The sequence below is a fragment of the Budorcas taxicolor genome, chromosome 22, assembly GCF_023091745.1.
Source record: "Budorcas taxicolor isolate Tak-1 chromosome 22, Takin1.1, whole genome shotgun sequence".
In the NCBI taxonomy this organism is placed as follows: Eukaryota; Metazoa; Chordata; class Mammalia; order Artiodactyla; family Bovidae; genus Budorcas; species Budorcas taxicolor.
In genome coordinates this window covers 58,002,282-58,016,027 of record NC_068931.1, presented here as the reverse complement: position 1 = coordinate 58,016,027, position 13,746 = coordinate 58,002,282, and the positions used below count along the sequence as shown (strand labels likewise).

The 13,746-nt window shown below is 50.5% G+C and overlaps 1 protein-coding gene across 7 annotated transcripts in view; it reads right to left on the bottom strand.

The window, feature by feature from the left end:
* Positions 1-697: 697 nt before the first annotated feature.
* Positions 698-13,746, bottom strand: part of NEDD4L (NEDD4 like E3 ubiquitin protein ligase) — a 371,669-nt gene continuing 358,620 nt past the window's right edge. For 6 of the 7 annotated variants that reach the window (XM_052660361.1, XM_052660362.1, XM_052660360.1 and 3 more), the window contains 4 exons: positions 12,780-12,887; positions 11,381-11,477; positions 10,198-10,270; positions 698-5,403 (listed from right to left, as the gene is read on the bottom strand). In XM_052660361.1, the coding sequence (XP_052516321.1) occupies positions 5,301-5,403; positions 10,198-10,270; positions 11,381-11,477; positions 12,780-12,887 (381 nt within the window). In that variant the 3' untranslated portion in view covers positions 698-5,300. The remainder of the gene's footprint in view (positions 5,404-10,197; positions 10,271-11,380; positions 11,478-12,779; positions 12,888-13,746) is intronic. The other variant, XR_008201394.1, reaches the window with a different exon arrangement.

Sequence of the window (13,746 nt, the reverse complement as noted above, 5' to 3'; positions counted from 1 at the left end):
CGTGTGTTTCTCTCTGAGGATGGCCGCACACGCATTCAGGGTGGCGCTATCTGCTGACATCTCCCTTGTGTGTTCCCGTGAGGCTGGAGGAGGCTGCAGGAATGCCGATGTGTACTGCTGTCTTCCCAGCAGGACATGGTCTACTGCTAACTGAGAGAGACAGGGGGCAAGAGACCAGGACGAAATTACATCCTGCTTGGACGCCACCTCCCGGCAGTCTCTGAGGGCACAAGTTAAGGTCAGCAAGAAGTAAGAAAAAGGAACAAAATTTGAGTCGTCCACCTGTTTTATCAGGGAATTGACATGATAGCTGGATTTTCTGAGAACCACCTTAGGCTTCATTACTGAGTCTCATTAATGAACATAAATTGAGGGTGAGTTGGACGAAAACCAGAGATGAAATATGCCTTTCCAGTCATGGACTTTATACTACCACTTGGGTAATCCATCAAGTCATTAATTCTTAAATAAAAGACAGATGGATAAGAACAGAGGTACATCCCATTAAGCTCAACCCATGTGTTCAGGGAAGTCTTTAATGATGTTTTAAAAGATGTGGAACTTCTAGGGAGATGCTTCTAATGAGCATACAATCTATAAAGTTGCAGGCATTTGAATATCACCCCCCAAACAATTAAGACGATGCATTCATGAAAAAGCTTTAAAACAGACAACCTGTAATACTTGATGTAGAAAAAGTTCCGGCTTCCACAATCCTTTATTAAATATTTGACAAGTCGCATCACGTCTTTACAATGACTTCATTTTGTCACAATACTCTTGTTAAGTCAGGAAAACAATCCACAATTTCTCTTTAAGTCTCTCAAGAAAAACGAAAAGCAAAAGGAATTTGTTCAACAAAACCTTTTCTACGTGTATCAAATTCAACTATTTTAAAGCTATTCTGATTGTGAAAATGAGCATTTAGCCAGACGATGTCTTTTAAAAAATTTCCAAGTTGTTTGGTTTTTAATCACTGTATCAAATAGTACTTGGCTTTGTATTAGGAGGTGAGGTTATAATAAAAAGTTACGAAACATTGAGAATTCATTTGGAATGCTTGAAACTTTTCACCTTAAAAGTCACTGTTTTTTCTTTTTTTCATGTTTTGTTTGATAATAGATCCTGAATTAAGAGATGACAGCATATTCTATCATCATCTCCCTTGGGTTCTCTGAGGGTCAGAATTCTCAGGACACAGCTTGGAGAAAACGGTAGCAGGGACTAACCTCTCACTCCCTTTCCAAACCAGATTCCTCAAGGTAGGTGTAAATGCCATACAAATATATACAGATAGATTTGCACAGCAGATGTTCGTACATATATTACATACATAGTACTGAAGGGGCAACAGTTAAACGCGAAGTTAACACGAAGGAGACCGTGACAGTCCAGGTGAAATTAGTCTGAGGGAGGGGCAAAGTGGCTTCTGTAGGAACGCAGATTCTGCCTGTGGACACGGGGTCACGGTCACGAGGCTTACGATGCACTGATACACATCAAGAAGGCAGCACACAGAGGCCTGTCACCGACGCCGTGAGACTCTACCGTCACTCGTACAAACACAAGGCCGACCACCGAAAAGACATGCGTCCTAAACATGCGCTGCTCTGCACGCAACACCTTTAACGAAGGGGAGGGGTCTAAACGAGAGGTTTTCTTGGACGATTCTGCACCAACAGAAAGCTCGCCTTTCCTATAACACATACAAGCTCACATCCTAACGCTACAGCTTTGTCCCTGACGTGCTGAAAACACTCTGGGGACGGGGGCGGGGGGTGTGAACGCAGATGTATATACACTGTTCGTTAAGGCTTCGATAAATTAAAAAAAAAAAAAGTGGTCCAAAGTATATCACATTTTTCTTCCCAGTTTTAAAATCTAAAGTACAAAGTGGAGTTTATTAAGGTTTATTTTAAAAAGCACATCTCGGACCTAAAATTGGCAGTTTGACTTACCAGGGTGTACCCCAAAGTCTGAATAAGACAGAGGTAGTGCAGGACCTCCTGGGGGTCGGAGGAGGGTCCCCTGCACGGCTTCGCCCCCTGCCGGCAGGGCAGGAGACGACACCGGGGTCCGCCAGGGCTGCAGAGTCAGGGTGAGGAGGCCCAGCGCACCGCTGGGCAAGGGCTTGAGGACTGGTTAACCCAGGCGTGCTCTATGGATCCTGATATTTCAGAGGCAAGATACAAGACTTAGAAAAACAGCGGAGTCAAGTGAGAAACAATTAGTAGTAACTGTGAGGACAATTAGTAGTTTGCGGCACACAAGCTCGGTTTTCAAGGGGGCCAGTTTGGACCTGGCAAGGTCACACGGCAACGGTCCATGCTGTCCATTGAACAGTGTGAGATGCAGAGAGTGGTTCAAATATTTTGCGAACCATTCTTCTCAGAACCTGTCCCTGCATCCTTATGTGGGAGGAACAAACCATGTCAGGCATTTGTCATCCAGCCTTAGGGAGTATCTGGTGGGAGCTACCAAAGCGCCTTGCTAAGTAAAGGGACGTGTTTCAGGAGAAAGGAAAAGAGTGCTGAGACCCACGCCTCATCACTCCCTGTCGCAGAGGCGGCAGGTAGACGAGCAGACCCTGCCTGGAGCCAATCCCTACCAAGCAGGACTCCCCAAACTCACTGTTAGGCCGACAAGAGGGGGGACTAGAAACACGCAGGACTTTTACAGGTGACTGGGTTAGCCGATGTTTAAAAACCTTTCAACCACATGCAAATTCTGGAACTGACTTCTTAACCTTGTGGCAAAATGGCCCACAATGGCTCTTTTCCAGGGGACTAGAGAAGCTGGATCCCAGTCATTTCTAGGAAGGCATCACTGTTAAACAGATCTGGGGCGGCGACACCATCCTCTGCCCCCAGGCCTGCTGAGCCAGGTGGGCAGAGGCCTCTGCTCGGCCCACTGCGCCTCTTCCTTGCCGCCGCCTGAGGCTACAGAGTGAAAGTGGTGGGCAGTGGTCGTCAGGATCCAGAGAAAGCAAGGTACGTGACTGTTTTAGACAAAGAGTGGAACACGGAGAGTTGCTGAGAACTGGGAAAGCTTATCTGGATTCAAGGAAGCCAAAACCCCCAAACAAACTCTAAACCCAGCACTTTCGAGCTGTCGCTGAAATCAGATAATAAGGGAGAGATGAACCGAACTGTCATTCACAATTAGCGCCTTCCAAGTATTCACGGGGGTCTATTTCAATAATTCTTATCTGTTCTTGGCACAGAAATGATCTTAGAATGGGTTTTCTTGCATATTTTCAGTACTTTGCCTAATTTGCATTCAGTGAACATTCTGATTTAAGAATTTATGAAATGACAGAAGAATCCCAGTTCTTCGACAAGGATTGTTGGATTTCTTCCCTATAATTACACACTTATAAAACCCATCCCAGCACACTGCTCTCCCAGGCTTTGACATGAATCATAAAAAGCAAGCCGAGGGGCTAAGAGAAGAAGATACTTGTTATATCAACTGAAGGGAGAAAATCCCACCAAGAGGTAAAAATAATGAGCAATATTGTTTTTTTTTTCCTAATTACTCAACATCTAGGTTTTCTGATCACTATTGGATTTTTAAAAATCAATGTGAGAAGGGAACAACCCTCAGCTCTGTAGAACTCCACCTTTTAGATGCCAAGGGCTCTGCAGCCCCTTTAAACAGCTCAACCACAAACACTCGAGGCTTCCTACAAGCCACCCGGAAGATCCTAAGTGGAGGCCCTGAAACCACAGTTCTTTTGGTCTCATCTACGACTGGCAAGCAATCTATCCAGTTTCCCTGGATGGCCGCCACAGGGCTTAGGACAACACAGGTTAAGAAGGACAGAAGGGTCTGCTAGACCCCCTCGCCCTGCCTCAGGCGTCCCCTCAAAACACAGTTCTGCAGCGAGGACTCGCGAGTGGCCATGAACGCGAATCCCGCAGAGCTCTCCACCCCCAGCAGGGTCAGCTGGAGAGCCAGACGTCTGGGTGTCAAATCAGGTCTCTCCGCCCTTTTAATCTAGCACGCGACGGACACAGCGCGGGCAGAGCACGGTATGGAAGCATGCAACAGGTCATCGGGAACAAAACCCGGTTAGATTGTCTAGTAATCTTTGCAGTGGAGTAGAAATCACAAAACGCTTGGTGAGGACAGGCCTCGAGGCTCAGCTTTACAGCCAGGGTTTAGACACCAGCAGCCAGATTCACAACCGATAGATATTGCACCGGAAAGGCATGTGCAGAGAGAAGAAATCACATTCAATGCTATGATTAAAAAACAAAACCAAAACAAAACCAGGCATGACCTCCATGTGGTACATAAAGTGCCTTCAGAACTGGTGCAGTTAGAACAGAAGTTGCGTGTTCAGCTATCGTTCGCAAACGCGCACAGGCAGGAGGCTGCACAGGCCTGCTCTCCCGTCACTCGGTGCCAAGTTCCATTCGAGCGTCTCGACTACAACAGCGAGGAGGAGAATATGACAGGAGGGCTGTACAGCATCGGGAAGGGTTAAGTAGCTTCTCTTCGAGAAGTCATAGTCCAACCCTCCCTCAAACGTGCTCCAGCACACGTAGTTACTTCTAAGGAATAATGGTGTGATTCCTTCAAGTCAACACAAATTTTGTCATGCTATGTTACAATTCTCTCACTCTGCAGCTATTACGCTAAATTCGAACAAAAAAAAGTAATATCCAGTTTTCATTCTGAGCATGGAAAAAACTGTCATGATGGCTAATGTTAGAGTATTTGTCTGCGGAAGGATTTTGGACAGAAGTCAGTCTTCCATAGCTAATCCGGTAGGGGGTGGGGCTTTCCAAGTACTTTAAAAATAAAAACATCACCGACATTAAACCTGGTATGAAATTCAAATACAAAAAAAAAAATATGCTCACTTTTCCAAGTACATGAGACATCTTTAATTGTGAAATAAAATCTGCAAATCGGTCTAAATCATTTTAAAAAGTAAACATGAGTTGTAATACTATACCTGTAGAGTGATTAATTCCATTCGCTGTCATTATAAAGTATGGAAAATATTTATTAAGGGCTTGGCCTACAGAGGCACAACATAAATAGAATAAGTCCTCCTGAAATGTAATCAGTATACACATCAACCAGTTGGAAATTGGTGGTGGGAAATGCAGGAACGCGACCCGGGACGGGGTCTCCCTGTCGGCCGTGGGCAAGTCGGGGGCAGGGGCTCCGCTCCGGGACCCCTCGCCGCGCTGCTCTCTGCCAGCGTCTCTGCAGAGTCTGTCAGGCAAATGCAAAAGTGCAAGCAGGACTTGCTCGAAGAATAACCGCCCTGAGGCAGGGGGCACTTAATCCACCCCCTCGAATCCCTGGGCATTTTCCACAGCCATGAGAAGCTTCTCTCGTAAATCTTCGAAGGTTTCATACGGAGGTAAGTCAAGGCGATTAAAGCTGCAAAAGTAACAACAAAGCGGAGGTAAAACACCAGCATTTCTGTCTGTGAGCCACACCTGGGTCTCCTCGATTTGGCTTAAGAGCGCACGTGGTGTGTTTGAGCGAGAGGATTGTAAAAGCCTCAGCACAAAAATTATAATCCAGTGATGACCCTGCCCACACCACACACCTGCAGGGGACGAGAAAAGGATTTCCGAATCGTCTGTGAAACCTCTCTACTACAGTCGGACGTGCACCCTAGAAGCGCATGCTGGGAAGGGAAGAGAACAGGCAAGGTAACTGGCGCACACGCCAAGGCTTCCAAGCCGGAAACCCAAGGGCTTTCCGCAGCAGGGCAAACGGAGGCTCTCTGACGCTCTCCCTCATCTGACGCTATTTTAGGAAGCCAGCGCTTCTGCACGCAGCGCCCGTTTTCAGCACAGCCCCTTTGAGCGGGTGATGTTTCCCCGTTTTGCAGATGCGGGCCCTGCAGCTGGGTGGCAGGTCGCCGTGTCCCAGCCTCAGCCCTGACCGCACCGCAGACCTGAGACCGGAACCCAGGCCCCTGTGGCTCTGGGGCCCCGACGCGGAGCGGCCCTCTACCCAGAGTCAGGCAAGTCACTGGCGTGCGGTGTGAAGAGCTGCCTTTACACAAAGCCCCTCCACAGCTGGAGGCCTTGGCTGGGGGGGTACAAGTCACCCTGGTGACGGTGAGACCTCCAGACACACGGGGCCTCTGTGAGCAATGATCACACGTGTTCACAGGACTGAGTTCAGATCCTGTCTCTGCCACCTGCCAGCCGGGTGACCTCAGGCCAGTCACTTCCCTCTCTGTTGGCTCTTCTGTGAAGTGGGGAGACTGCCGCAGGCTCAGGTGCTGGGAGGGTCCGATCACACACATAAAGGGGTCTGGCACACAGCGAGCGCCCACGGGCAGCCACCACTGTCACCACTCACTCGCCCGTCCCTGCCCCCCACCACGCACCCCCCCACGCCCCAGGAACAGGGACCTGGAGCCCCAGACACAGACCAGGGAGGCGGGCTGCTGGCAGGCCTCTGTCATGACAATGGCCACATGTGCTTGTGGCTTGTTTGCACATGTGTGCATGTGTGCACACACACGTGCACGCCTTAGCTCATTATGCTTTCATAAGCTAACATTCGTGGAGCATTTGCCCCGCGCCAGCACTGTTAGTGGTGAGTGAGTGCAAGTCGCTCAGCTGTGTCTGACTCTCTGCGACCCCGTGGACTAGACAGTCCTTGGCATCCTCCAGGCCAGAATACTGGAGCGGGTTGCCTTTCCCTTCTCCAGGGGATCTTCCCCGCCCAGGAACTGAACCCAGGTCTCCTGCACTGCAGGTGGAGTCTTCACCAGCTGAGCCACCAGGGAAGCCCAAGAATACTGGAGCGGGGAGCCTTTCCCTTCTCCAGGGGATCTTCCCCTCCCAGGAACTGGACCTGCGTCTCCTGTGTGGCAGGTGGAGCCTTCACCAGCTGAGCCACCAGGGTGCTGTTCCTCGACCCCCTCAGCGAATCCTGGGGCCCACCTGTAAGGTAGGTGATGCCGCATCCCTACTTGTAGAGGAACCCAAGGCACAGAGAGGTTAGGGAACTTGCCCAAGGTCACCCAGTAAGTGGCAGAGCCCGGATTCAGCCCCAGGCTGGCTCCAAGGCCCGGATACGGTCAGGCTGCCTCAGTGTCTAGGACTGCGCGCTCTCGGCACTGGCATAGGTTTCCAACGATGAGCAGAGCATCTTCCTGTGTTTTAAAGCCAATCATTGTCAGCAGTAAGACCCGGGCGCATGAGCAGGGTGGGCCCTTTAACAACCACTGAGTGTCTGATAAGACACACTGAGCTCTGAGATTTTTTAACATCAAAATACACAGCAGAGCAGAACATTGTGCCTCCCAAACCAGAGGGCTCAGGAACTCAGGAACCCTGAAAGATTAAGACGGAAAGAAGTTTTCAACGTTTGGTTTTCACCGTGATAACGACCTCCAATGTAATTTCACCAGCGACAAAGACAAAACCCCATTCTGCAGCTACACTTAAAAGAGCTTTTTCCCAGGAGGCGGCTGTTGTCTTGATTTTAAGCTGGTATTTCACAGTCCAGGGCCTGCAATCCTGAGGGGCTTCAAGAGTCTGTGGCCATTTTAAAGAAGGTCCATAGATTATTCAAGCTTGAGAAATACTGGCATGATGGGGGGAGAGAGAAGCAAGTCGGGGAGTGTGAAGAGCTGAGGTTTGGGATGTTGTCAGCTCTCGGGGCGTCAGTTCCTCCACTGCTTAGAGGGGACTCTCAGGACCCGCCTCTTAGAACTGCTGTGATGGTGTCACAGGTTCACACACACAGCGCTTGTTAGGGCGATGCCTGGAGCACAGTGAATGCTCAGGGTTGCCATTTTTTCTGATGTCAGGAGAAGGTCTGGCTCTGGCCTGCCACCAACCAGCTGCATGGCCTTCTTACCCTCAGGGGGTAAGCCTTGTTTGGAAGATGTGTGGGCTGAAGGAGATTATTTTTAGGTGGGTCTGTGCTGCTTAGTAAAGAGGAATTTTAAATATATGAGCAGTGACCTTTGATAGAACAAAGGAATGAAGCCGCTTCATGCTAGATATCCCACAATTATATGTCAAAGAACCAGCTCCGCCAAGCCCTCGCTCTCCTAGTAAATCAGGTTTTAATCTTGACGCGTCACTATGTATTTTGTATTTTCATCAAACATGGAAGAGATTAAACACATATGGCTAGATTTTATTTAGCCACATCTATGGTTGTCGCGGGGAAGTCTGTTCACAGCGTACCAAGAATGAAGCATGGTTGTTGTGTTTCTGTTTCAGCAGAAGCCGGGGCTGGATGGGAGGAGAGCCACAGCAGAGAAAAAAAGAGGAACTCCCACGCCGCCAGCCCCGGGTCGTCAGCAGAACTAGCGCCCTCCTCGGGGCCCAGGGAGAGCGGCCTGGGAGAAGGCCCCGGACGCTCTCCTCCTGGGACACTCGATGAGCAGTGGGGCTGCCCTCCTCCCAGGGTTGGCCTCTGTCCTTCCAGAAGATGAGCAGTGATTCTGAACCCTGCCTGTCCTCGCCAACCACCCGGGTGGCTCTGCAATCCCATGGCCCTGGTCGTACCAGACCAGCTGGGTCCAAACCTCCGTGAGTGGGACCCCGGGGCCAGTGTTTGTATTTAATGCTTTCTAGGGGGTTCCAATGTCCAGCCAAGGTCGAGAGACACCGAGTCAGCGCCTTGTCTGGGCGGCCCTGTATTTTAGTGGCGGCTCAGCACGCGGACTCAGAGACAGAAGAACCGTTCAACGGCAAGATATCTGTCTGTGGGTCAACAGTAGGATGTGGGATGAGCGCTCAATTACTTGGTTGTCTTCGAAAGAGTCTGGAAAGAAAGGGAACCATATTCCCGTGGCAGCAGCTTAACTCTAGCGGTCAGTGTGGAGATTCTAATTTGGGCAGACCTGACTTCAAGTTCTGAGATTCGGGAGCCTGTGAATTCAGACCACAAGTAAGCTTCCCAAGAACCCACAGGAACACTGCCGTCAAGGTGCAGGGCCTGCCCCACACGAGATGGCTGCACCCAGTGACGCCGCTGTGACTTCTCTTTGAGTCTGGGAGCTCGGGCCCCATCCCGACCATCCTGGGGCTCAGCTCAGCACTGGCAGCCTTTCAGAGGAAGGCTACTGAGCCCAGAAAACCACACTGCATTCTGAAACTGGAATAAAAGCTCCAAAAGGCCAAAACATTCTCCCCTGAGAATAAAGGCAGGTGGTCAGGGAGACCGACTGCTCCGGCGATCGGCCAGTTTTAGCAAGACTCAGCCTATTCTCCTGGCGCCGACGGGCAGGGACTACATCCATTCTGCTCAGAGTTCTTGGAATGTGAAAAATGGGGAAAACGTGCTTTCTGGCAAGGTGACGGAATCGAAGGGAAGCAAAATAGCCTTGCACAGCCCATTTTCCACAAATGCACCTGAATGAGACCTTCCTCCGAGCTGCGCCGGGCAGGGCAGGATGGCCCAGCGACTCTGGCAGTCCAAGCTTCTCCTGGGGAAGGAGGCTGGGGGCCTGACCATCCACAGGATCCCCTCCACCTGCTTCCTATGAATAAGAAACCAAAGCCTCGGCTGGGGAAACCAACCCAGGGGACCTGGGAGCCAGATTGAGAGCTCCTGAGGTCCTCCTCTCTGTGGGTCTCAAGAAAGTCCTCGGGGGTCCCAGAGACCCTCCCCCCTCCTCTTCCCCCCCGCCCCCTGGAGGCCTTTTGAGTGCCACTGTGCTAAGCCTCCCTGGGCAGGGATCCTTGGCTGAACCTGTGACCCTCCTCTGTCACGATCAAATTACTAAATCCCGGAGACTCATGGGTTCTGGATAGCCATGGAAAGTCTTTTAAAGACCCTGTTGCTCCAAGGAATCTCATTCATGGTTCTAAACCAATTTAAGGCTGGAGTAAGAACTCAGTCTGCTCAGAGGCCAGGTGTTGTCACAGCCACATAGGGAGATGATACAGTGAAATCTCTGCTTCCCAGAATATTTAAGGAAAGAGGGGGACTGGAGAAGGAACACCCCAGGGGAAGCAGGAAGGGGGCATTTAACCTTTCATTATCAACATACCGGCCCTTTCACCTTCTGGTTCAACTTCATCAGCTCCCGTCTGATTACATTTCCACCTGCATCACTGACAGTTCCCACTCTAAACGCTCAATGGGCAGGGAGCACAGCTCGTGACCCTCTTGCCCAGTATTATCCATGGCTAAGCTTTGAAAAAACACGTCTGTGTCACAGCTGGGTGGTTTTCCGTCACTCACCACGTGTGAGCTCTGGGCAGTTTTTCAGGACTTCCCCATTGCTCTATTGTAAACAGCTGAGGACCATTGGAACCTAGACAAAAGGAAAAGAAAACGCAAGGCTGAGTGCTCAAGGCAGCAGAGCGAGACAGGGAGGGGCTAAAGGAAAGAAGGTGGGACGGGCAGGGCGTGCCTGGGGTGAGCCCGGGACCCCCTCTGCAGCTGTGACGTCACAGTGTGCAAAACAGGGGCAGCCACGGTTCTGCACCACCTCAGACCTCAGACTCACGTCTCCATCAGGACGGAACTGAGCCAAGCTGAACAGAGCAGGCACGACAACATATGGATGGGCGGAAGCTACAGTGTTTCAGCCCAGCCCTGCAAGCTTAAATGTGAAACTACTCCTGGCGCGGGGGCGGGCGGGGACATGAAATATCATGACCTTTAATATGCAGAGCAGAAAGTGATTTTTTTTAATCTACAGGAAGCACTGAAGAATTCTGCCTTGTGGAGGGGTGCGGTAAGTTTAAGGTTCAGCTTACAACGACATGGATGATTCTGCAAAATCTAGTTTTGGAAGATATACCAAAAAAACAGAAAAGAAAGAGAAGACCAAACTTACGGTTCTCTGTACAAAAACAAGAAGTGAAAACAGTTCCCTGCTTTTATACAGAGGTAACTACACAAACAGGAGAAGGGGACGACAGAGGATGAGATGGCTGGATGGCATCACTGACCAGTGGACGTGAGTTTGGGTAAATTCCAGGAGTTGGTGATGGGCAGGGAGGCCTGGCGTGCTGCAGTCCAGGGGGTCGCAGAGAGTCGACACAACTGAGCGACTGAAGGACAAGAGCAACACCAACAGCTGAGGATACAGCATGCTGCCGCGCCGCCGCGTGCTGCGTCCACGGCGGCTGCTGAGGCGCGCCAGTCGTGTCTGACTCTGCGCGACCCCATGACAGCAGCCCACCAGGCTCCCCCGTCCCTGGGGTTCTCCAGGCAAGCACACTGGAGTGGGTTGCCATTTCCTTCTCCAGGGCATGAAAGTGAAGTCGCTCAGTCGTGTCCGACTCTTAGCGACCCCATGGACTGCAGCCTTCCCACTCGGCTAGAGGCCTGGGGGCAGCCTTCTGGAGCCACAGCTGATACCTGGTAAACACTCATGGGGTGAGGGGAGGACAAGACGCCCTGGCATCCTGCTCACCATAAAGCTCGGCAAATCCATTCATAGGTACTCGAGACGTCCCCGTGACAAACTGCAGTAACCGGATGCGCTTCTCGGCGTCCATCAGCAGCACAGCCTGCGGATAGGGAGGGGCAGAGGTCAACACGCGGCACGGGCCGTGCAACGCAGACCGGCAAACCTTCATCCCACGGGCACTGCGGCGGAAGTCCTGGACGGTCTTATACCCGGACGGGGTAAGGCCGGGAAGCGTTTTTTTAAATGGCCACAACACTGGCCTCTAATATCAGAGACCGAAGGATCACAACGTCCCTTTCTCCATGTGTCCACTGGTCAAAAATAAGTGGTTAAAAAAAAAAGGCAAACTCGTTGATGGCACTGAGCTCATGTTTCTGTTTGCGAGGCTTGCCGGTCCTCTCGAGCCAATCGAAAACACACACGATCCTCTCGAGCCATTCGGAAATACACAGTTTGAAAAGTGTCAGCTCCAGGGGAACCCAGGTTATGAGGCAGGATTTCTGACTAGAGAAATTCTCTAAAGATAACATTTTAGCAAAAGAGAAACGGAAGCCAGGCTAGGCCTCTGAAATAATCGGTGCATCTTACTTATCTGAATTATTCTAAGAATCTAGTTGGCTTCACTGGTAAAGTCACTTGAACTGATATTAAAAAAAAAAAAAAATCCAAAATCAAAGCTGAGTAAGACCTGGACTAAGACTTTAGGATTTGATGATTCTGCTTTCTTCCTTTTCTCTCAACTTCTCTGCAGCACTTGAAATCTTATTAGTAACAGATATTTAGAAATTAAGACAATTCAAATGGATTTATTTCTGTAAGTAAATAACCAGTGCTTCCCCCGCCGCCCCCCCTCCCCCCCCCCCGGAATTGTTGTTTCAAAGTCAGTTCACACTCTCTTCTTCAGACCTGCTCACTGTTTCACTTCTCTCCTAAGATGAGCAGGGTACAAACACTGGCCTTTAGAGAGTAAATCAGATTTCATTTGCATCTCTGATTGAAAGATGTAAACATCAAAATGGTTGTTGGAATTCACAAGAAAAGTTGAGAAAATGGTTTTTTAAACCAAAATGGCATCTTGGAAAAGCCAGCCCCAAAGCATGGATTTGTCCTGAGAAGCCTTTCTTTCTTATTCACACTCTGGAGGACTCGTTCCAATTCTTGAATCCAGCTATCTGCTTCTTAGGGTCATCCAACTCAAACAAAAGCACTTGAGTAGGTGACTGAGGAAGACAGTGTAGCTGACTCAGGACAAGTGAGGACAGGCGTCCACCATGGTCACAGAGAAGCAGCGAGAAGGGCTCCGTCTGGCTCAGCAGACCTCTTCCCTCCCCAGCAGGCCAGAGAGCCCCAAACCCAGAGGTGGACCTTGGAAGGCAGCACAGGCCCTGGGCCCCGGACTTACCTTCCAGAACCACTGGATCACAGGGTGGTTCGGGCAGTAGCCGTTCTTGTAGATAGAATGTTGTCGCCAGTCGTTCACATCCACGTCGCCAAGGCCGCACATCAGCAACTGGAGGAGACAGACCAGAGGTGAGCAGGGTGTATCGTGAAAGCTGAAGAAATACACACGGAGAAAAGGCCTTCTCTCAATGCCAGCATCGCGTCACGTGCAAAGCCAGACAATCCAGTGGACTGTAAGAGCAACTGACGGGGAACACGTGCGCCACACCCGATCTGCCGCCTCGGGTCAGAGACAGAGAGGCAACGGGGGACCCGATTCCAGTGCCTGTACGGACCCCCGTGTCTCATGCTGGAGATGAAAAGTCCAGACTGATCGCCCACCTGGCCCCTCTGATCTCAGCTCAGTGCTCACGGATTTGCTTATGCTGTTTACATCTGCTCGTGATGCTGGCTGGCTGCTCTTCTGAGAGGTTATCTGTCTCACTATGTGAAAATACCTCTTCACCCACAACAGAATTTGTGCTTTATGACAGCAAGAACGTGTCTTCCCCAGACAGATCCACCAGCTCAGGGCATCACCTCACCTCCCGGTGAGCAGATCTGTCCTGAGGCTGTGATTGCTTCTCTGCCTGGCTCCCCTTTCCTTACTGCCTAACCCTCTGCTTCCCAGGTGGCTCAGCGGTAAAGAATCTGGCTGTCAACCTGGAGACACGGGTTCAATACCTGGGTTGGGAAGATCCCCGAGAGAAGGAAATGACTACCCACTCCAGTATTCTTGCCTGGATTCCATGGACAGAGGAGCCTTGTAGTCTACAGTCTATGGGGTTGCAAAGAGTCGGACATGACTTAGCAACTAAACCACCATCTCCAACCCTCTGCAGGGCAGTTTCCTGTGGACAGATGAGTGATATTCTCACAGAGGCACCAGCAGAAAATGGGAAAACAACTAAACTAGAGGCCTGAAAGGC